The sequence below is a fragment of the Pipistrellus kuhlii genome, unplaced genomic scaffold, assembly GCF_014108245.1.
Source record: "Pipistrellus kuhlii isolate mPipKuh1 unplaced genomic scaffold, mPipKuh1.p scaffold_m20_p_2, whole genome shotgun sequence".
Classification (NCBI taxonomy): domain Eukaryota; kingdom Metazoa; phylum Chordata; class Mammalia; order Chiroptera; family Vespertilionidae; genus Pipistrellus; species Pipistrellus kuhlii.
Window position 1 is genome coordinate 176,376,040 of NW_023425515.1, and position 23,997 is coordinate 176,400,036.

The window sequence follows — 23,997 nt, forward strand, 5'->3', positions numbered from 1 at the left end:
CCGGCTCCGGTGTCGCTGCAGCTGTCGGCGCGGCGGGCGCGGCGGCGGGGCCGCTATTAATACCGCGGCGGCCGGCGCGGGGCAGCCATGGCCAGCCCGGGGCCCCGGCGCGGCGGGGACGGCGCCCCGGCCAGGTAGGACCGTCCGGGGGACCGGGCTGCAGGGATCCCCTTCCCCCACCTGCCGGCGCCTTCTGCCCCGCGGGGTGGGGGGCCGGGGGGGGGGCCGGGGACCGGCGGGGGGGGGCCGGGGGGTCGGGGGCCCGGCGGGGTGCGGTGCGGCACGGGGCTGAGCCACGGCGAAGGGAGAAGGGGGTAAGATTGGGGAAGGGGGGTCCCCGCCCAGGGTCCTGGCACCTCCTTCTCAGCGGCTTTTTAGAATCCCCCTCCCCTTCCTCGGGCCCTGTGAGAATTAACTCTTCCAACCGGAGGTGCCATTGGGCCGGAGAAGTGACTTGTTTCTGTCAGTCCTCACCCCAAAGACACCCGAGGCAGAGGCCTCCTGCATTTCTGTGCGGAAGCCTCTTGGTGCAAGGTTGGGCACCTGCCAGCTTGGAGCTAGGTCTGTTCAGGCAGCTTGTGCCCAGCTTTCCGGGGCCTGGAAGGGGGTGCAGGTGCAGGGTCCACTCCCCCAGGCCAGCAGGAGGCCCTGGCCGAGGCGCCCCTGCACCCATCCTCACCGGCAGCTGGTGAGCGGGCAGGGAGGGACCTGTGGCTGAGCAGCCGGGAGGACAGGGGCTGTTTCCGCCTGGGTCAGACTGTAGTCCCGGACCTCCCAATGCAAACACACACACCCGACACCCCTCGCCGACACACAGCACAAAGCTGAGCGGTCGCACACATACCCTCACCAGTACTGCCACACACACATGCAGGCACACAGTCAGACACACACCAGCTCATGCCTGCACAGTGTCACCAACGCTTACAGCCACCGCCCTCAGGGACAGAGCCGGTGCTGCCGGAGTCGCTGGGGACAGGGACGGCGTGGCAGAGGCAGGCTGTCTGAGGTCAGCGGCCCCGGCTGAACGGGCTCTCTTGCCCCTGGGCCTCCCCTAAATCTACACACACACACACACACACACACACACACACACCGTCCTTACAGAGAGGCAGCTGGGTGAGGGCAGCCTCTGGCCGGGCCTGGCACCGCGGTGGGTGACTAAGACAACACGGTGTATGGTAACAGCAGCACCTGGAAGTCAGGAGGCCCGGGTTCCACTTCCAGATTTGCTGCTCGACCTTGGGCAAGCTTCCTCCTTGGACCTCGGTCGGTTTCTGCCTGCCTTCCTTCCACAGGGCCCCACCCTGGGACACAGAGGGAATGAGAGCTCACTTGTCCTTAGAAAATGGAGCATTGCAGGAGACAGATACACGCTTCTCACAGCACAGAGCACTCAGTGCAGAGATGAGCTGCATACGAAACGCCTTGGGAATGCAAGGCGCTCAGGGCTGGTCTGGGAAACACTTCACAGAGACGGACTCTGGCAGGGCTTGAATGGTGAGCAGGATTTGCTAGGCACGTGTACACAAATACAATACATTCCGAATGCTATGGGCCAAGCTCTAGAGTACCTGTCCTCATTGTTTCCCCTCTTCTATTTTTCTTTTTTTAAAATATATTTTATTGCTGAAGCCGGTTTGGCTCAGTGGTAGAGAGTCGGCCTGCAGACTGAGGGGTCCCGGGTTCGATTCCGGTCAGGGGCATGTACCTTGGTTGCGGGCGCATCCCCGGTAGGGGGTGTGCGGGAGGCAGCTGGTCGGTGTCTCTCCCTCGTCGACGTTTCTAGCTCTCTATCCTGCTCAGCCACAGGTCCCTCCCTGCCCGCTCAGAGGTGATTACAGGGAGAGGAAGGGAGAGGGATAGAGAGCTAGAAACGTCGACGAGGGAGAGACACCGACCAGCTGCCTCCCGCACACCCCCTACCGGGGATGCGCCCGCAACCAAGGTACATGCCCCTGACCGGAATCGAACCCGGGACCCCTCAGTCCGCAGGCCGAAGCTCTATCCACTGAGCCAAACCGGCTTTGGCTGTTTCCCCTCTTTTAGACCTCTGGCCTTTTCTAAGAGCTGAGTGGTCAAGAGGAGGTCTGAATGAAACACAAAAGTAAATAAAAAACAAAACCAGCTCTGGCTTTGGAGTGGAGCCTTGAGTGAATTCTTTACTCTGTTTATGCTTTGGCTTCCTCATGTATAAAAGGGAGATGACAGATGAGCATCATATCAATGAGTGTCATGTAACATGCGTAGAATACTGCATGAACACATTTGTCATCCCAGGGCGGAGGACCCCGCAGGAGGGTGACCTCGGGTCTGCCTGCCCGCTGCTGAGGATCAGGGAGGGTTCTGGCTGGTTGAGCAGGTGCATCCTTCCTGGGCCCTGGGAGCCCTGCCTTTCCAGAACCGTCCTCTGGTCGGGTGGTATACAGAGAGCAGTGTTTTCTCAGCTGGATCCTTTAGCCGTTGCGGGCTATGGGCAGCAGGTATACAAGTTAATGCCTGTTCCAGGTTGTCAAGCACTGGGTGGGCTCCTGGGAGTGAGATGAGGCTGAAAGGGTATGTTGGGGCTACATCTTTAAGGGCCGGATCTCTGCTAAGCAGATGGTTGTCTGTGGGTGAAGATAAAGCAAACATGGCAAGCTGCAGAGCACAGATGAGGAGGAGAAGGCCTGTTGGAAAGCTGGCACAGATTTGCAGTGAGAGATGATGACTTGGCCTAGGGCCCTGGCAGTGGATGGAGAGGGGGTGGGGACTGCAGACTCTCAGAGATAGAAGGGTTAGTTCTCGGTAAGTTGGCTGTATAGGGGAGGGGAGAGGTGATTAAAGATTTCTTGTCTCATCAAGCTGCTGCTGTGTTTCACTGAGCTGGAGAATACAGGTGCAGCTAGCTCAATGAGAAGAATAATTCAGGGCAGTTGAGTTTGAGGTGCAAAGTAGCATCTGGTAAAGATATCTAAGAAGCACTTTCTCTCTAGTAAAGTGATGTGAATGGACAAGGTCAGTGGTCGGCAAACTCTTTAGTCAACAGTGGCAAACAGCAGCTCGAGAGCCGCATGTGGCTAGCGAGCTGCAGTTTGCCGACCACTGGGCTAGGTGACTGTCGAGGTCTTGGAACTTCAGGTTTTGGTGCGGGAGCTGGGTTGAAGGCGGCCAGTGATGTTTGGGGCTGATGAAACGATACTTTTATAGTTTCCAGAGGGCCAACATGGGAAAACAAAGGGAATCCAGGGACTCCCTCCCGGGGTTTTAGAGAGGACAGAGAACAGGATGATTTAGAGTAAAAATAATCTTTATTGGGAACTTGGAATTAAGATATAGAGCTTAAAACCTGGACACAAGTAGGCCTTTTCAAAATAGAGCAATCAAAATCTTTGATATGTGGAACTTTATACTTATACTTTATGTTTGAAAAAATGTTTCTTGAAAGCTATAGTCAAATTTAGTTTTATAAATGGTATACATCAAATATAAATTTCTTTGAGTAAAGTACTTAATCATTTAAAAAAAATATTTTTTATTGATTTTTTTCAGAGAGGAAGGGAGAGGGATAGAGTTAGAAACACTGATGAGAGAAACATCAATCAGCTGCCTCCTGCACACCCCCTACTGGGGATGTGCCCGAAACCCAGGTACATGCCCTTAGTTGGAATCAAACGTGGAACCCTTGAGTCTGCAGGCGGATGCACTATCCACTGAACCAAACCAGTTTCAGCAGTACTTAATCATTTTTAACCTCAGTTTCCTGATCTGTAAAATGGGGATAAATATAACTACCTACCTCATAGAATTGTTAGGAGGATTAAACAAGTTGACACACCTAAAGCATTTAAAACGGCCTGGCACACATAAGACCTCTGTAATAATTATTTCCCTGGTATTTTATATTTTCAAAGAATTGCTTAGAGATCCAAAGTCGGTCAGATGCATTTGAAACAGGAAAGACAAAGCCACTCGAGGGCCAAAGCAGCAGGGGAGCATTCCTTGGCGGGAACCGATGGAGCTAGCAGGCAATGGGCAGCTGGGTTACCAGGCTCATTTGTTAGAATCACAGGATCTAAGAGCCTTTACAAGCTAGATGGACGATTGGCATCTTACGAGAACAAGAGTTGCGGTTTCACTTGCTGTGAAAAAGTCTTAAGATTTCAGTTCAACTCAGCCTTTGTCAAGAACATGAGGGCCAGCCTTATATGCTAAGCCGGAGGACACACTGTGTGTGGAGGAGCCTGTGATCGGCGAACTGCGGCTCTCGAGCCACACGTGGCTCTTTGGCCCCTTGAGTGCGGCTCTTCCACAAAATACCACGGCCTGGGTGAGTCTATTTTGAAGATGTGGCGTTAGAAGAAGTTTAAGTTTAAAAAATTTGGCTCTCAAAAGGAATTTCAATCGTTGTGCTGTTGATATTTGGCTCTGTGGAGTAATGAGTTTGCGGACCCCTGGCCTAAGGGAATCTCACTGCATCAGTAGTGTCCAGAGCACACCTGGGTATTGCTCCAATGCCAACCCCGAAGGACAGTGACAGTTTGGAAGTTGGTCGGAAAGAAGTGACCCAAACGAGGAAGGCACTGGAAAACTTGAAAGACAAGTTAGTTCTTGTTAAGTGTTTAGAGAACTTACATGGGAAAGGGGTTAGACTTCTCTGATTCTAGAAAGAAGAATCAAGTCCAGGTAAAAAAAGTTTTCCTCAACGTTAGAACTTTATGATAACGAAACAAATAGTGGTGTCTTAGGTGTTAGTTTCCTGTCCTTACAGGTATGTAGCAGACTAGACATTGACATCAGGGGTACGTTGTCAGGGGGTCTAAGCACTGGGCTGGGTGGGGATAAGTGCGGAGATGTGAGAACCTGATCTAACTAAGGTCTATGGCCTAATGGCTCCAGCCACGAATCGTCTTGGGATTGTGGCTGCCCTCTCACTTTAAGTAATTTCTTTTGCAGGGAAACAAGAACTTTTCAAGAGATGGGACACTCTGAATCCCTGGATGATACTTGGCCTTTGGAGGGGATCTTGAATATAGAGGATCTGCTCTTCCTGGGGGACTCAGGTGACTTCGATGACACACTGTATCTGGAAGAGACTGAGAAGCCTGAGGAGACACTGTATATTGAGGATGACAAGCAGCCCAGTGAGGCCGTGTGTGAGGAGGAAGCTGTGAAGCCGGAGGACACACTGTGTGTGGAGGAGCCTGTGAAGCCGGAGGACACACTGCGTGCGGAGGAGCCTGTGAAGCCGGAGGAGGAGCCTGTGAAGCTGGAGGACACACTGTGTGTGGAGGAGCCTGTGAAGCCGGAGGAGGAGCCTGTGAAGCTGGAGGACACACTGTGTGCGGAGGAGCCTGTGAAGCTGGAGGACACACTGCGTGCGGAGGAGCCTGTGAAGCCGGAGGACACACTGCATGGGGAGGAGCCTGGGAAGCCGGAGGACACACTGTGTGTGGAGGAGCCTGTGAAGCCGGAGGAGACAAGCCCAGAGCAGATGGCTTATGGGGGAGAGACGGTCACAAACGAAGAGAAGCCTAACCCCGAGAGCCTTGGAGCCGGGCCTAGTTCCAGCACAGAGGAGAGCCTGAGCATAGAGGACCTAGAATTGCTCGAGGGGCGTTTCCAGGAATGTGTCCAAGCTGTGTCCCAGCTGGAGGAGGAGCGGGATCAGCTCATCCACGAGCTTGTGTTGCTCCGGGAGCCAGCTCTCCAGGAGGTGGAACAGGTGCACCAGGACATCCTGGATGCCTACAAACTGCATGCTCAGGCCGAGCTGGAGCGGGACGGGCTCCGGGAGGAGATCCAGCTGGTCAAGCAGAAGCTGTTCAAGGTGACCAAGGAATGCGTGGCCTACCAATACCAGCTGGAGTGCCGCCAGCAGGACGTGGCCCAGTTTGCCGACTTCCGGGAAGTGCTGACGGCACGGGCAGCCCAGCTCTCAGAGGAACTGGCCCGGCTCCGGGATGCCTACCAGAAGCAGAAGGAGCAACTACGGCAACAAATAGAAGCGCCTCCAAGCCAGGGGGACGGACAATTCCTGCAGGAGAGCCGGCGGCTCTCGGCCCAGTTCGAGAACCTCATGGCAGAGCGCCGCCAGGGCCTGGAGGAGGAGTACGAGCCGCAGCTGCTGCGGCTCCTGGAGAGGAAGGAGGCGGCTGCCAAGGCCCTGCAGAAAACCCAGGCGGAGGTCCAGCAGATGAAGGAGGCGCTGAGGCCCCTGCAAGCCGAGGCCCAGCAGCTCCACCTGCTAAACAGGAACCTGGAGGACCAGATCACACTTGTGAGGCAGAAGCGCGACGAGGAAGTGCAGCAGTACAGGGTAGGCCCACTGGGCATGAGAGGGATTCCAGTCTCTTGGCTTGGGGAAGGGGAAGGAAAGGAGTCAAATACCTTTTGGGCTGAAGGACACTCACTGTCATACGTAGGAACTTCTTTGAGGCTGAAAATGACTGGCACTCTTAATTTAAACCCTTTTATACCAATTATCTCATTTGATCCTCTTATTGATCCCCCAAATCCTTTATTATTTTTTAAAAATATATATATTTTATTGATTTTTTTACAGAGAGGAAGGGAGAGGGATAGAGAGTTAGAAGCATCAGCCTGCTGACTGAAAGGTCCCAGGTTCGATTCCGGTCAAGGGCATGTACATTGGTTGCGGGCACATCCCCAGTAGGGTGTGTGCAAGAGGCAGCTGATTTTCTCTCTATCCCTCTCTCTTCATCTCTGAAAAAATCAATAAAATAAAATAAAAATTGTAAGCTCTACCTCTTCCAAATAGTCAACAGGTATTATCTACTTACTATGTGCCAGGGAGTGAACTATGTGCTGACAAGAAATAAGAAATGGGGAGGAAGAGGAGTTTCTGCTCTCCAACAGTTTACAGTCTAGGAAGGATGCCAGAAAATGAACATATTACATAAAATCTAAGACACTTGATTTTAAGATGCACTCTGATCTGTTAAAATGTCAAAGCCTTAGAATAATGAAATACAAGACTTCAATGTGTCAAACACTGTAATAGTTATAGGAATAAGGCATGTTCTGTTGAAGCATAGAAATTTTATGAAGTTGAAGTTCTTTATATGTAGTGATTCATTTAATTCTTACCTCTCTATGTTAGGTATGAATTACTGTCATTTGAAAAATGAGAAAACAGGTGAGAAAGAAGTTAAGTCATTTGTCCAAGGTTATGCATCTAGGACATGATGCATATTCTAACCCTGAGCAATCTAGCTCAAGCCCATAGTCAACCACAATGTGTTTGTATAAATGAATTCATGGGGTAGACAAAGGAAAGGCTTTCCAATCAGATGGAACAGGCTACACAAAAGCGTGAAAGCGCAAAGACATGTCATAGGAAGCGAGGGTGGCTGGATCATAAGGAACGTGAGCAGAGTGATGGGGCTGGAGAGGTAGATGGGGATCAGAATGTAAAGGGCTTATGCAAAAATGTTTCCTCCAAAGCCAGGCCCTTTCCTCAAAATAGAATTTTAGATGAAATGCCAATATGTAAAACAGGCAAAAGTGGAGCTACTGATAGGTGGCAAGGACACTTCATTTTGGCTTCTTTCTGGGTTTCATGGGAAAGCTTGAAAATCACTAACGAGCCTTAAGAATATGAGCTTGTGGCCGAAACCGGTTTGGCTCAATGGATAGAGCGTCGGCTTGGGGACTGAAAGGTCCCGGGTTCGATTCCGGTCAAGGGCATGTACCTTGGTTGCGGGCGTATCCCCAGTAGGGGGTGTGCAAGAGGCAGCTGATCGATGACTCTCTCATCATCGATGTTTCTAACTCTCTCTCTCCCTTCCTCTCTATACAAAAGCAATAAAATATATTTAAAAAAAAAGAAAAAAGAATATGAGCTTGTGCAAATTTGTCTTAGTGGAAACTGACTTGCCTAAGTCCTGGCTCTACCACTTTCTAACTGGGGGGAACTTTGGACAATTAATCCACATGGCTCTGCTCCTTCACATGTAATACACATCAAAGGGCTTTTGCAAGGAATGAACTAGTTAATGTTTGTAAAAAATGTTCAATGATGCCTGGCCCATAGGTATATACTTTTAAAAATATATATTTTACTGATTTTTTTACTGAGAGGGATAGTTAGAAACATCAATGAGAAACACCGATCAGCTGCCTCTGCACACCCCCTACTAGGGATGTGCCCACAACCAAGGTACATGCCCTTGACTGGAATTGAACCAGGGACCTTTCAGTCCGCAGGCTGAGGCTCTATCCAGTGAGCCAAATCAGTCAGGGCTCTAGCTTAAAATGGTGGGTGGATTGAAAAAGCCTGAAACAAAACTTTATGAGAGGTGTGGGATACGTAGGATAAAATCGGTAGGGCTTGGTGACTGGCTACAGTGGGTGGGGTAAGAAATATGCTGAGAATGTTTTTAACTGGAAATTGGTAGGTTGCTCATGCTGAAACATGGAATATGCTTACTATCTGCAAATTTCACATCAACAAGCATATGTGTACTTCCAGGAACCTACAATCTGGAAGTTAGACATGAGTTTAAAGATAAATAGCAATACAAAGCAGATGCTGTCTATGTGACAGAAGTAAAGGCCTGGAGATCGGAGTTGGTCAGGCTTGAGCAGCACTGCCCAACCCAAGTCTCATGTAAGACACAGATGCCACGTAAAATTCCTAGTGACACTTAAAAAAATAGGTTAAATATCTTATGTAACCCAGCATATAAAAACGTAATTTCTACATGTAGTCAATATCAAATTTCGAGGTATCTCATTTTGTGCCAAGTCTTAGAAATCTTGCACTTAAACATCTCAATTTGGACGAGCCATATTTCAAGTACTCACTAGCCCCACATGGCTAGCAACTTACACACGGATAATGCAAGATAGGGGGAAATGATCATTTGGAGAGTAAAGGAGGTTCTAGATAGAGGTAGGGGTGAAACTGGAGGGCGTCTAGATTAAAGGAAGCGGGAAGCCTTTGGAAGACTGAGATAGAGCCGTTTTTGAAAGTTAATCTATTGGTGCTACATCAGTTTAAGATGGACACTATCCTAATGCCAGTCATTGCAGCAATATATCCTTCTCCGAGTTTCTTCCTGTCAGAGCACCGAGGGTACAGACTGCCTTCTCAAGCATGTACTTTTGTGCCTTGTCAAAATAACAGGTTTGCTAGTGGAATTTGGGAAATTAGGGTAGAGGTATGCAAATACTTCCCGTCAGCTGACTCACTCAGAGAGTAAGGCCCCATTTCTGTGTGGTATAAAGCATGACTAAGCACTAAAAAAGGCCTTTTGGTAATGTTTATGTAAATTGAGTTTCAGCCAGAGTATCAACCATTGCAGATTGATGTGCCACAGGTATAGCAAGGATGACTCAGAGAACAAATTAGATACTTCTAATAGCATGTATCCAAACTGGATTCCTATCTTTTTTTTTTTTTTTTTAAATATATTTTATTGATTTTATACAGAGAGGAAGGGTGAGAGATAGTTAGAAACATCGATGAGAGTCATCGATCAGCTGCCTCTTGCACACCCCTACTGGGGATATGCCCGCAACCAAGGTACATGCCCTTGACCAGAATCGAACCCGGGACCCTTCAGTCCCCAAGCCGACGCTCTATCCACTGAGCCAAACCGGTCCCGGCTGGATTCCTATCTTTTTAAAATATATTTTTATTTCAGAGGAGAAATATCAATGAGAACGGATTGGCTGCCTCCTGCACACCCCCTACTGGGGGCTGAGCCTGCAACCCAGGCCTGTGTCCTTGACTGGAATTGAACCTGGGGACACTTCAGTCTGCGGCTCCGTCTACTGAGCCAAACCAGCTAGGGCTGGATTCCTATCTCACTATTAAAACTTGAGAAGTTCCTGCCTCTTTAAAATATGCCTTCAAACTTGAACGCTTTCCCAACTCCCTCACACTTCCTAAGGATCCATGCCAGCTAGGAACACACACCAGACTGATCCGCTGCTATCTTCCTTACCTCATTCCTCAGGCATTAAATGATTTACAGAATGCACCCTGCCTGTTGGGAAAGTTATCTGAAAGCTCCAGAGGGCCCGCAGGGCATAGCATCTTTTTTTTAAAGAAATTCTATTATTTAAAAAAATACGTTGATTTCAGATAGGGAAACATCAATGACAAAAAAATCAGATTGGCTGCCTCCTGCACGCCCCCTACTGGAGATCAAGCCCACAACCTGGACATGTGCCCTTGACTAGAATCGAACTTGGGACCCTTCAGTTCACAGGCCAATGCTTTATCCACTGAGCCAAACCTGCTAGGGCTAGCATCTTTTTCCAACTTAACATTTTTGAACAAACTCAGTCTTAATGGAAACACACTTGCACACAGAGCAAGCAAAAGGTGTATAAAATTCCCAGCTCACCAAGAGGACCAAAATCCTCCCCAACACTTCTTAAAATTGTGAAACTAAAAGTCCCTCTGAGTACTACTGTCGCAGGATCACATTAAGCAAGCTGTGATTAACGGACAAGACTCCTTTCTTCACCATCTGCAAATGGAGTATCACTTTGTCAAACACCTCTTTAATCTGTTTCAACCTTAATACTTCTATGAAGATTAAACAGTGTACAACGAAGTGCTTTGTAAACTGTAACGGCCAATGTAAGATTTTTATTGTTCGGCTCATCAAATATGTTCTTGGCCCCCTTTGCAGGAACAGCTGGAGAAAATGGAAGAACAACAGACACAGTTAAGAAGTGGGGTGCAACTCCAACAGCAGAAGAACAAAGAGATGGAGCAGCTACGGATCAGCCTTGCTAAAGAGCTTTCCACTTATAAGTCAGTTTTTGCTGCTTATCCAAATCTCATCTAACACTGGCTGAAGGGGTGAATGGCGGGAAAGGCAGATGTTGCTCGAGGGAAAATTTCACTCCACAGTGGGAGACAAATGACTGGGGAAATTTTTCATCCATGAACAGATAGAAAATGGCTCTCTCTCTTTTTTCAAGGGCTATGCTACCCAAGAGCCCGGAGCAGGCTAATACTCCCACTTCTCAGGCAGGTGGAATCGAGACACAGTCTCAAGGTGATCCTTGTAGATACAAGAGTGGAGTTTGCATTTTACTTTCTTAACAATACTAATGCCTTAAAAGAACTTAAGTGTGTGTGTCTAATGACGAATCATGTAGGGATAACACGTACCTCCAAACTGCTCGGTTCAAGCATTCAGGATTCTTTTGGAATGCTTGTTTCTGATACGACTAAAAAGATACTCTCTAATGATCCAGGAAATCTGTAACAGGATAAAACATCTGCATTCTCCCACCTTACCCCACCTGCTATTCAGAAATAGTTTTCTTAGAATAGCAAAAGGTAGTTATGCTGCCTAAATTCAAACTATGACAAAAGAGGCCAAGGCAGCAAAATTAATCTGTATAGAAAAGCCAAAGAGGGTGTTGTTTATAAACGGAGGAACAGGATTATTGCTCAGTATGTGAAACAAGCAACACACCTATCCATTAATTTCTCTATATACCAGTATGTTCTCACTTTTCACGTTTTAGATCCTCTTGGATAAAGAAACTAAGATTAAAAAAGGTCTCTGTGAAGTACATACTAGCTAGATGCCCATAAATTTTATTCTCAACTTCCTAGCTCATCTTACAGCTTGGATACAGACTCAAGAATGACTACTGTAACTAATGCTTTTCCTAACTCACTAGGATTTTCTTTTACTGTGTTTTTTTCCAGGCATAACAGATTACGCTTATTGTTTGGGAGAATACTAGAATTGTGTAATTGAGGAAAATGATCTGCTAAACACCTTTGTGTGGATCAGATTAAAAGTACAATAGGGAAAAAAAGCAATGATTAATTCAAAGAAAATGACAGAATTTCAGGCACTGTAATACCTGTGTAAATTTAATCTGGACAGAGAAAAATTTTAGCTAGCCCCTCCCATCACCATCACATAGATTAACATTCATTACTTTGCAAATAAGAATCACCCAACTATGTCATAGGGGAAAGTCAACCCTGATCATATGAGCCAGTCTCTCCCCAGAATGACCGGTAACAAAACCTACAATAAATTTCAAAGTTCAGTTATAAACGTTATACTGTATTAGACACAAAATCCGTCCACTTGGGGGAAGGGGGGGCGAGTCCCTCAGCCTGGCCTGCATCCTCTGGCAGTGCAGGGTACGGCGGTCGGACAATCTTAGCGCTGCTGTAGAGGCGAGAGGTTCCCGCCACCACCACTGCACTCGCCAGCCATGAGCCCGGTTCTTCTGGCTGCGCAGCGCTACCCCATGGAGAGCACACTGATCAGGGGCAGCTCATGTGTTGAGTGTCTGCCCCCTGGTGGTGAGTGCACATCATAGTGACCAGTCATTCTGCAGTTCAGTCTATTTACATATTAGCCTTTTATTATACAGAATTATTTCAAGTTGCAGAAATAATCAATTTATTCTTTTTCTTTCAATCTTACAGGAGCTGTTTAGAAATGTATGGCCGAATCTGTAACCCAGAAACCAAAAAAGCTTCCTAACAAAGGATCACTTAAATATCTTTTGGACATATTTTTTTCCAAACAGAGAAGAGAGTGCCAGGAACTTGGCAAGCAATTCACCCTGGGGAAGATACAAACACTGGCTGACCTGTTTAAGAAGATTCTAGGCTGGCTGGAGGCAGAACACACCAGCCAGCTCTTAGCTGGATTCTATTTCCCAGGCTGCTGGTAATGACTTCAATGCACGGAGGAACGGGGGAAAAAGGGCCTCCTGTCTACCAGCAGCAAGGAGGAGTCTGCACCCTCGCAGTCTTGTGCAGAATGAAACTTGCCTTATGTTGACCTAAACAAAAAAGTTTTTTTTGGAGCACAGGTGGGGTCAAAAGGCAGCCAATTTCCATCGTATGGGTTTATAATTTGAATTCTTTTGTGCCATGAATGTTGGACTTTAAATGAATCCTTTTACAAAGTGTACTTTTTATGCTAATGCAGTTTACTCTTGTGTCAAGATAATTTTCACTATACTCTAGAAGAACTTAAAGTTCCTGAAAAAAAGGAACTCAATCTGAATCTAAAGGTTAAGGATATTCAGATTTCCCTAAAAATCGTGCCTCATGAAAATGATTTTTGGAGTAATCTACTTAAACTGAGTGACTGCAAAGAACAAGGCATTTTATCTGGTTATGGCACTTCTAAGAAGAGGCCCCAGTGAAAAACATACTGGGGAGATTCAAGCTCTCTGAGAAAAGGTTCCAACACCTTTTCTAAATTTAAATTTTGCCTTAAAATCTTTGCCACACTGCCTTGGACATGCTTGAAAGTCCATGTAGTTCTCTATGGGTAGACTTCAAAAAAATGTTATTTTATCAAAGACTAATCTGTACACCTATGATTCAAAGTTTTATGTCTTTCACTTTCCCTGGGAAGGAGTAAAACTATTTTCTATAGCTCTGGGTATAATTAACTAGAAGCCCAGTGAATGAAAATTTATTCAATGGAGGTGGGTGGGTCCCTCAGCCCAGCCTATCACTTCTCACAGTCCAGGAGCCCACCAAGCCATCAGCGTAAGGCGATGCCCCATCATACCTCTGCTGCTGCTACTGCCAACAGTGCCTCGGCCAGCCCTGGGCAGCTGGGGGGCTGAGAGACTGGGGGACTCCAGAGGCAGGCGCCCCAGCGGGGTTAAGGGGACTGGGTGTTGCCATCTTTTTGAGGGTGTCAGTCAATTAGCATATTCCTTCCTTATTGGCTGTGGATAGCACCGTCTTTGTGACAGTGTGAGGGTCAATTAGCATACCAGTACTCACTTTTTATTAGATAGGATTCTGCTCTTGATAGAGACCACAGAAAATAATTGTCATCTAAAGAATTCTTCTAGAAGCCAGAGACTGGTGTTTGATATTATATACTAAGTAAAGCCCATCAGCATGGGGTTATGTAGAAAAGCAATTTATTTCATTATAAGCACTTACACAGTTAGTCATAGAGAATAACAGGCCTGTTAGTGAAACAGGTCTCCCAAAACAGAGATGGAATCAAACTAGTGGTCAAGGACTAACTCCTAAAAAAAAAAAAAAAAAAAAAAAAAAGCAACTCTTATCCAGGATTAATTTAATTTTAAAAACAAATACAAGCTATAGATTCACTCTTCTCAACTTAGCTGGACAGTCTACCTGTAGTATAGTATAACTGTCAGGTAAAAACATACATCTTTACAACTTGGTGGTCCCAAGTTTTTTAAAAAAACCATTTCACAGAAAGGAAAGAAATAATATGAAATCAGCTCAAGAAATACACTAACAAGCAAAAATATATGGAAAAACAGGAACACGTACTTCTGACTTACGAAACTGAGAGGAGACTAGTCTACGTAGGAAATGTGCAACCTGGAAAAGTCAGGTGTGAACACTTTAGAGTAGGAATTTATGACTCGAACCTCCCCTAATTCCTGAATAAAAACACCTTGCAGTACTTACACTTCATGGCTCACACACCTACCTCTCTTGGCTCTATTCCTTATTTACTTCTAGCCTTTACTAAATGAGCCTGAAAAACGTGGGGATATGGCAGACAGAGAAAATAACCACACGATATTCCCCTTTCAGTGGCTACTTTAGTTCTTTGATACTAGAAAATTCCTGAAAAAGTTTTAAATATAAGTCTGTGGCTTTGCTGAATCAAACCCCTCAGTTAATCTTTAGAAAACCCCTTGGTTTGGGTTAATAGTATTGTTGATGGTACCTACTATAGAGGGATAGCTGAACAAAATCTGTGTCTCAAAACCAGTGTTAAATCACTATCAGGGTTGAGAGGAAAAAAAGGGCAGTCTAAAATTACAAGTGCAGATGAATCTAAGACCCCTGTCCTTCTGGATCCACACTTCCTTCAGGGTCTTCATCATTATAAATATTCTCTGCCTGTCCAAAAACAAGAAAAAGAGAAAAGGGTACTTAGTAAACATGAAGGCAAGTTCTTAAAGTTAAGGTTTCAAAAAAAGATTAGGTCAGATAAAAGGTTATGGGTCATATAGTCTCTGTTGCAACTATTCAACTCTGCAGTTCTTGGATGACAGCAGCCTAGACAATCTGCAAATGAATGGGTATGTCTGTGCTCCAATAAAAGCAGACAGCTGGCCCACAAGCCAACACGCTGGATTAGGACATTCCCACAAAACTTAAGTATGGTTACTGAATGTCTTGATAATCCACCTTCTTGAGTCCTTCAGTCAGACATCATTCATCTTAAAAGCCCTGGCTGGTGTGGCCCAATAGGTTGGATATCATCCTGTGCACTGAGAAGTGCACCAGAAATTGATTCTGGGTTGACCCTTGGATGCGGGCTCAGTCCCCAGTAGGCAATGGACATCTTTCTCTTTCCCTCACCTCTCCCTCTAAAATCACTGAAAATAAATATAAAAAATAAAGTAAAAACACAATGTTCACAGACTAATAAATTTTTGATAATAAAACCAGTCACAAAAACAAAAAACCGGTCACATATGGTGATTTTATTTATATTAAATGTTCAGAATAAGCAAATCCATAGAGAAAGTAGATTGGTGGTTGCCTAGTGCTGGGTGGACTGGAGGAAAATGGGGAATGATGGCTAATGGATATGGGTGGTTATGGGGCTTCTTTTTGGCATTACTGACTGGGCTACTGGTTGTATAATTCTGTATATATACAATAATCACTGAATTATGTTAAAAAAAAAAAAAGAGACATGCCACCCCACCAACACTGTATGTTCCAAATCTCAATTTTTGTAAATGAAAATTGCTCTTGCATAAAATAATCTCTACTTCTATTTCTTGATGAAACATCTGTATATAAAGGCTTAATGTTAATTACAGACACCAGTTTCATTTAGAAAAAATTTATTCTTAGTTTAGCACCTACAATGCATAAATCACCAGGCTAGGTGCTACAAATTATGGGATAGATTTGTTATCGAAGAGCTTGAGTTCTGACCGCAGGGAAATGTATACAACTGTTATGTTTTCTGAAATGAATGTATGTCTTTTCCCCTGACATCAATTCTCTAATGCCAACTGGGCATCCAACACGTCACTTCAATCCTGACATTAACTAATCAGAGGTAGTGCCAGACTCCACAGGTTTCAGGGATGTGACTAAGGGCTCAGGGCCACAAGACTATCCTCACTTGGGCACCAGTGATGAGTGCTGTGAGTACCCAGGCTACTTGTTACTTATAAGTAATTCCTTATAAATAAATTTGCTGGCTACTCAGGTTTGATAATATGCTGGAACGACTTCATTAAATTCAGATGAGTGCTTTATTTACTATTAGAGGCCCGTGCACTGATTTGTGCACCAGTGGATACCTGAGCCTGGCCTGCACCCTCTTGCAATCCAGGACTCCTTGGCGGATGTCAGACTGCTGGTTTTGGCCTGATCCCAGCAGGCCAGGCCAAGGGACCTCACCAGTGCATGAATCCGTGCATCGTGCACTGGACCTCTAATATGCATATAAGATCTTTGGTTAATCTCTTCCCTCTGAAATTCATCATTCTGTTCCATGTTTCCATGCCTGTGTGTTGAGCATCTGCCCCTGGTGGTCAGTGCACATCATAGCTACTGAACTGTGAGATACTTAGCATATTAGGCTTTTTATATATATAGCTTACTGCTTTACTATAAAGGCTGGAACTCAGAACAAATGGAAGAAAAGCATAGGGCAAGGTGAGGAGGGAGGACAGAGTTTCCATGTCATCTCTGGGTGACATCATATGTTCATCAATCTGGAAGTTCATCAGATCATGAGCTTTTTATAGGTTTTTCCAAGACTTTTTATAGAGCTCAATCCCGTATCTGCAGGTTAGTAGAATTGAAAGGTCTAACTAATCAAGTGTTTGGTCTAAACTAAGGTGTGTCCCAAAGGAACTCCTTATAAATAGCAATAGACTCCTTTGTAATAATTATGCCTGGTATCAGATAGGCACTATAATTAGGTATTGCATGTTATAAAAATTCTTGTGGCATACTGGTTGAAAATCACTGTCTTAAGTTATATAAATGTCTAATCAGTGTGTTGTATACCTAAAACTAATACAATGTTATATGTCAACTGAAAAAATTTTAAATTATTTCTTAAAAATAGCAAGAGACTCCTACCAACCAGGAAATGCTAAGGGTTTTAGGCACTTTGTAACAGAAACTAGAACAGAGACCAAATATTCTTTATACCACAATTTTTCTTCTTTTTTTTATAACCACAATTCTTACACACATACACACACACACACACACACACACACACACACACACACACAGAGTAAAGTAACAACCTGGCCTGGAAATGATGGCCTTAAAAAGTTATGGAGTTCAATATACTACAACATTCCCATGGCAACTACTAAAATACCTTTAATTGAGAGATTATTGAAGGCAGCCCATTTCATCATCTTGTTAGAACTCAATTTTTTATATTAATTTTCTGTGGGTAAAGTGGATTTTCTGTTTACACATGTAAACATCCTTGAAGTATACAAAGAAATCAACAACTATCTAAATGTACCAACCATATTCTGGCAAACAGCTTCTAAATAAATACCTACAAGTATTTAAACAGAAGTCAAGATACACATAATTTAAAAACGAGGGATTCCACCATGCTGTTCTGCAACCTGCCTTTTTCTCTACTTATTAGCACTGTCTTGAGTATTTTACAAAGATAAGCATACTTCCTTAACATATCATTTGTTAATCTCATAGGCCACAAACACTCTCATCAATAGTGTGATTCTGTAGGAAAGGTTTATATTTTTTAATATAGATTTAAAACTATGTTTTATTGATTTGAGAGAGAGGGGGAGAGGGAGACATAAAAACAGAAACATCAATGCATATGCCCTGACGGGGAATCAAACCAGCAACCTCTTGGTGCAAGGCCTAACGCTAAGCCACTGATCCACACCGGCCAAACTGCAGAAAAGTTTTAAAACATTTTCTTCATGCTGAGCCAAAAACATTCCCCTGGAGTTTAATCTTGGCTCTAGATCTATCCTGAGAAACCAAAAGTTTCTTTGGAATTCTTTTCATTTATCAGGGTATCATCACTGCAAAGCCATACAACTCTTTTGTTTTTAAATTGTAGTAAAATAAACACAATAATAAAATTTACCATACTATCACCCATCTCTACAATATATGTTTTATTACATTCCTATATATTAGAGATTATAGTTTTCCCCACTAAATTTTTCTTTTTAAAATATATTTTGATTTTTTTACAGAGAGGAAGAGAGAGGGATAGAGAGTTTGAAACATCGATGAGAGAGAATCATCGATCAGCTGCCTCCTGCACATCCCCCATTGGGGATGTGCCCGCAACCCAGGTACATGCTCTTGATCGGAATCAACCCGGGACCCTTCAGTCCGCAGGCCGACGCTCTATCCAGAGACAAACCGGTTCCGGCAAAATTTCAAGCATTCTATAAATGACACTGTGGTAGAAACTGTGCAGTATTGTTCACAGATCATTTCAAGGGAATAACCATTCCTAGATATTCAATTGCTAGCCAAAAGAGAGAAACAAGAGGCAAGCCAACAAATAGGAGGTTACTTCAATAGTCCAGTAAGTGGTAATGAGAATCTGAGCAAAAAACTAGGCTGTGGAATAGACAGGAAAGTTGGGAATGAATGTATTTGTAAGGTGAGTATAGATGTGAAAAACATTGCAGAGATACACAACATAAAGTCTGGTAAGTGAATTAACCTAAAGGTGAATAAATAGTGGAGGAGAACTTCAATTTTCAAATGTGGTGAAATGGGGAAATACTAAAGCCATACGGAAAACAGTCAAGTCAGAAGGAAAGGGGAGTAGAGAGAATGGGGAAAGAAGCAAAGTTAGTTGAATCTGAGATACTAGTGGGATAACGAGATGAAGATAAAAGAGCAGGTAGTTGAAAATGATATAATGTACGGACAAGCACTAAAATCACACTAAGGAGCACACTGAACAGAAATGCCAGTTATATTCATTAAGTATATAAATATATGATGTGACAGTACACCTCTTTTATTTAACTTCCCTAATATGACTAAATACTCACCATCTGCCACACTTGCATGATATTGTCTTCTGACACAGAACAGATCACCCATGGTTCATTGGGATTCCAAGAGAAATCAGATATCTTAGCAGTATGACCACCATGAATAAACTGCAGAAGGGAGGAAAACAAGATATAAAAAGCAGATAGAGGATATTAAATTACAGATTATTTCAATTGCTCAGTGTTTGTACATACCAACAACTCTGGTGGCCCATCTTCTGCATCTTCAGGGGATTGTTCCTCTCCAATTTTACTAGCACAAAAAGATTTTCAAAAGTTAACAAATTTTTCCTGAGTATCTAATTTTGGAAAGTGTAAATAAAAGGAAATAATTCCAGAAAAAAGTAACTAATACAAGACTTACCTTAAATCCCAGACATTTAGTCTGCGGTCAGTACCACTGGAAGCCAAAATAGTCTCATTGTGAGGTGACCACTGAACCTACCGAGAATGAAGGAAACAGAAGTTTTCAAATACAAAACTGAGTGAAAAGCACCTAAAATTATAATTAAGAATTTACATTTTTATAAATAAAAAGAATTCAAAGTACTTTAAGAAAATTGATTTATAGAGAAAGAGAGAGGAAGAGGTGAAGGGAGGGGGGTAGAGGAAGAAAAGATAGGGGAGAGACAGAGAGATTTGATGTTCCACTTAATTATGCATTCACTGGTTCCTTTTTTTATATGCCTTGACTGAAGATCAAACTTGCAACTGTGGCGTACTGGGATGATGCTCTCACCAACTGAAAACTACCTTGCCAGGGCCTCCAAGTATTTTAAAACTGACAGACAAGATCATTTCTGGTATGAAAATAACCCATTAGACCTAGGATATCAGCTTTATTCTACAATATTTGATCTTATATTTTTGAAGACCATTTTATTTATTCTGGCCTCTAGCCAAATGCAATCAAATTCTGACCTAAGAACTATAGTACAGATCACACACCCTATTTCCCAAGTATTTATTATGAATTCAGTGTTGTACATAAGATTAAAAATGACTCATTACAATTATTTTATTAAAATAAAGTTAGCTACTACATAGAAACTCACATAATTGTGAAAACTGTTTGGTAAGCCCTAGCTGGTTTGGCTCAGTGAATAGAGTGAAAGGTCCCAAGTTCCATTCTGGTCAAGGGCACATATCTTGGTTACGGGTTCTGGCCCTGGTTAGGGTGTATTCAGGAGGCAACCAACTGATGTGTTTACCCTGATGTTTCTTTCTGATTCTCCCTCAACCTCCAACTCTCAAAAATCAATGGAAAAATATCCTCAGGTAAGGATTAAAAAAATGAAATAAAATTATCTATCTATCTATCTAAAAGGCTAATATGCAAATTGTCCCCTCGGGAGTTTGACGAGTTCAATTGCTTGCTATGATGTGTGCCAACCACCAGGGGGCAGTGCGGAGTGAAGAAAGGTCCCAGCAGGCAGCAGGGAGGCCACAATTGGCCCTGATCACCAGCCGGTCTAGGGACCCTACCAGTGCAACCAGGGATCAAACCTGCAACCGCAGTATGTGACCTTGGGCAGGGATCGAACCAGCGATCCTTTGCTTGGGGGGCCAACGCTGTAACAACTGAGCCAAACCGTCAGGGCAGCTTTAGCTTCTCTTACCTGGAATATTTCATCCTTATGTGATTCAAAGGAATGCAACTTAAGTTTCAGATTTCTCAGATCCCACAAGGCAACAGTCTGTGTAAAGAATGGAAAGAAAGAGTAATCAATTTTTTTTATATGAGAAAAAAACAAAACCCTAAGGTAAAAAAATCTCTGCATTCAAAAGAAGCCAGAGAAATTCACCCTTTTAAAATAAACCAGACTAACCTTATCAGCTGATCCTGTGGCAAGAATGAATTCACTATAAGGATTAAAAGAAAGGCAGTTCACTTCAGCAGTGTGAGCATCAACCGAATGGCTTGGTTTGGAAGTGTTGTTTGAACGAGTATCCCAGCTTTAGTACAAAAAACAACAACGAAACAGGGAAAAAATGTTGAAATGGGCAACTAAATATAAAACTTAGATAATTTATGAAGAAAAAATTTAAAAATGGGTTCTACTCACATCATAAGTTTCTGATCATCTGCAACGGACCCGAACAGAGACTCGTGGAGCAGATGCCAGGAAACATCTTCTACCACGGCTGTGTGCCCTGTAAAGATGGTCTTCGCATCCACGACTTTCCCTTCCTTTGGAACAGCACTGATGTCCCACAGGCAGATGGTCTTAAATGCAAAATTAACTATTATAAAACAGGAAGATTCTCTCTCCCCCACATACCCCAGAAAAGAAACTGGTAACAAGCCCAGACTGGTTCAAAATTGAAAGGATACGTACATGGTCATCTGAAGCACTAAGTAGATGCCCACTCAGATTTGGGTTCCAAGAAAGCCCATAGCCTTCCTTCTGATGTCCACGGAGACGCAAGTCTGGGTTGCACTCGCCAGAAGGATCTGCAGAGTAAGACACATCAAGATTATTCATTTCACTGTCTCTATGGATCTACTGAGCATAATGAAATTTTTATCAAGAAGTCTAAAGCTCCTGCCCAGCCAGCTTGGCTCAGTGGTTGAGCATCAATCTATGAACCGGCAGTTCACAGTTCGATTCCCAGGCAGAGCACATGCCTAGGTTGCCGGCTTGATCCCCCGTGTGGGCAGTGCAGGAGGCAGACGATCAGATTCTCTCTCATCACTAATGTTTCTCTCTCTCCCTCCCTGTCCCTTCCCCTCTGAAATCAATAATATATATGTATTTTAAAAAACCTCTAAAGCTCTTAATATTATAAGCAATACAAACTCATATGACCAAATATACAATGCTTAAGCTGCACCATCATTCTGTTCTATGTAAAGAAGTGTTTGTTTTTTTACTTAAAGTTGAAGAATATCCACACATATCATTATAAATGACAAGGTATTAAGTTATGCAAGGAATAACAAAAGCAACTAAAAGACTGAGTGGAGCAGTGTATTCCACAGTGACTCATTTGTATTTGAATCGAAGAGAGCAGGTACCTGGTTTAGACGGATGTTTCGTGTAGTCAAAAACAAGAACATCACTGGATGGAGTCTTTGTTGCAATGATGCATGGATTCTGTGGCATATAACGTGCCCTGTTTACTTCTCCTTCATGGTTGATCTTGATTTCTATTTCAATTTTTCCACTAACAGAGCCAAAACCACCAAATTCTGTAAATAAGAAATTGCAAATGAAGACAAAACAAGAGGTACTCTCTATATATCATTCAAAGCATTACACAGACAAGGCTTTTTATCAGCAACTTGGGATAATACTCGACGTAATTTAGACATTTGTTAGCACCATAAAGTGCTTTCACATCCTTTATTTTGATTACCACAACCCTACAGGGTAGACGGTTATTATCTACAAAAATTTTACACAGATGGGTGACATGACTATGGCAGAACATAAACTCAATTCCTATTTTTCTGATTCTGAGCCTAGTACACTTTCAGCTCTTGTAGTTATGTACCTAATAAGAGTATATATTACTATCTAAAATTAAGAAACAGCCTGGCTGTTATGGCTCAGTGGTCAAGTAACAACTTATGAAATTGGAGGTTATGGTTTGATTCTCAATCAGGGTACATGCCTGGGTTACAGATCTATCCCCAGTAGGAGGCAGGAGGCAGCTGATCAGTGTCTCTCTCATCATTGATGTTTCTATCTCTCTCCCTGAAATAAATTTAAAAAAAAATAAAATTATATATATATATATATATATATATATATATATATATATATATATATATATATATAAAGCCAAAACCAATTTGGCTCAGTGAATAGAGTGTCGGTCTGCGGACTGAAAGGTCCCGGGTTTGATTCCGGTCAGGGGCATGTACCTTGGTTGTGGGCACATCCCCGGTAGGGGGTGTGCAGGAGGCAGCCGGTCGATGTTTCTCTCTCATCAATGTTTCTAGCTCTCTATCCCTCCCCCTTTCTCTCTGTGGAAAATCAATAAAATATATTAAAAAAATAAAAAATTAAATTAAACACTATGGACTCCACTTCAAAAGTAGATTCTCAATAAGCAGTTTTCAAATCTCATTTAAAGTACCAAAAGAGTGTGCTGAGTAAACAAAACCCAAGTTACTATTTTAATGAATATGAGTACACAATGTGCTTGGTACTAAAGAGTCCCTCTTATACTATTTTTAAAGCTCCAGTTTGGGGTAATCTTTCTGAAATATCACACCGTATCTTCTTCCTACAGTTTCTCTTAGTCTGGTGAGGAAAAACAGAGCCACAAGAGCTCTTTCCTTTTTCCAATTCCCCACTTATACTTGGCAACCGCAGTCCCTGGTTGAAATAAACCAGGTAGGCAAGGACTAGACAAAAGCATTTTTAAAATTCATATTTGACTATTGCACGCCCTTAGAGTTCTCCAAGTGCCATTATAAAATGTAAAACACAACATTATTTGTGATTATGTAAATCTTGGCAAACATAATATAAACAAAAGCAGTCAATGATTAGTCAAAAGAATTATACAAGACAGGATGATAAGGTGCCTGAGTAAGTGTCACACCTTAGCATAACTGACTCTGCTGCTTACTAGCTTGGTGTTTTGCGGAAAGCCTTCAATTTGTAAGCCCCAAATATCTTATCCAAAAAGCAAGTTCTGGGAGTAAATGAAAATGCTATCAAAAGCACTATTAAACAAGTATTATACTTTAAAGGATAAAAATCTTTTCAAAAAGCAAAGACACAGATGAGCAATATAGCTAGCAGATTAGGTAACTTTCAACTTTAAAATAACTTTTACAAGTTGAAAACCAAAATTTTCAAAGAAGTTAAAAACCTAAAAACAGAAGAGAAAAACCCAGATTAAACAAGTTTTTTAAAAGACTGTAGATCATGGAGCACCTACAACTTAAAAAAGAAGGCATATGATGCATGATTTCAAGGAACTTTTCGTCCAAACATGGGAACAAAGCCCTGGCTG

General features: G+C 43.4%; 2 protein-coding genes across 10 annotated transcripts in view; one reads left to right on the plus strand and one right to left on the minus strand.

Annotated features, from left to right (window-relative positions):
* On the plus strand, positions 1 to 12,469 carry SYNC (syncoilin, intermediate filament protein). 2 transcript variants are annotated; one of them, XM_045584906.1, is made up of 5 exons: positions 2 to 134; positions 4,936 to 6,298; positions 10,650 to 10,774; positions 10,945 to 11,021; positions 12,428 to 12,469. In XM_045584906.1, the coding sequence occupies exons 1-5, from the start codon at positions 88 to 90 to the stop codon at positions 12,436 to 12,438; spliced, it is 1,623 nt and encodes a 540-aa protein (XP_045440862.1). In that variant the 5' UTR covers positions 2 to 87; the 3' UTR covers positions 12,439 to 12,469. The 2 variants fall into 2 exon arrangements, with proteins under 2 accessions (XP_045440861.1, XP_045440862.1); XM_045584905.1 differs by having other exon boundaries at positions 1 to 134; positions 10,945 to 12,469.
* The window catches only part of RBBP4 (RB binding protein 4, chromatin remodeling factor), a 27,129-nt gene continuing 13,418 nt past the window's right edge, over positions 10,287 to 23,997 (minus strand). For 3 of the 8 annotated variants that reach the window (XM_036446423.2, XM_036446419.2, XM_036446424.2), the window contains exons 4-12: positions 22,043 to 22,216; positions 21,363 to 21,478; positions 21,090 to 21,250; positions 20,853 to 20,979; positions 20,643 to 20,720; positions 19,388 to 19,464; positions 19,219 to 19,276; positions 19,021 to 19,131; positions 13,880 to 14,863 (exon numbers count right to left, since the gene is read on the minus strand). In XM_036446423.2, the coding sequence (XP_036302316.1) occupies positions 14,798 to 14,863; positions 19,021 to 19,131; positions 19,219 to 19,276; positions 19,388 to 19,464; positions 20,643 to 20,720; positions 20,853 to 20,979; positions 21,090 to 21,250; positions 21,363 to 21,478; positions 22,043 to 22,216 (968 nt within the window). In that variant the 3' untranslated portion in view covers positions 13,880 to 14,797. Of the gene's footprint in view, positions 10,656 to 10,941; positions 11,197 to 13,879; positions 14,864 to 14,895; positions 15,346 to 19,020; positions 19,132 to 19,218; positions 19,277 to 19,387; positions 19,465 to 20,529; positions 20,721 to 20,852; positions 20,980 to 21,089; positions 21,251 to 21,362; positions 21,479 to 22,042; positions 22,217 to 23,997 lie in introns of those variants that run through there. The other 5 variants (XR_004989363.1, XM_036446420.1, XM_036446421.1 and 2 more) reach the window with 5 other exon arrangements.

Coding starts and splice junctions, on each gene's coding strand:
- SYNC (XM_045584905.1), top strand. CDS start 88: ATGGCCAGCCCGGGGCCCCGGCGCGGCGGGGACGGCGCCCCGGCCAG. Junction 135..4,935: donor GGGGACGGCGCCCCGGCCAG/GTAGGACCGTCC, acceptor TTTCTTTTGCAG/GGAAACAAGAACTTTTCAAG. Junction 10,775..10,944: donor AAAGAGCTTTCCACTTATAA/GTCAGTTTTTGC, acceptor TCTTTTTTCAAG/GGCTATGCTACCCAAGAGCC.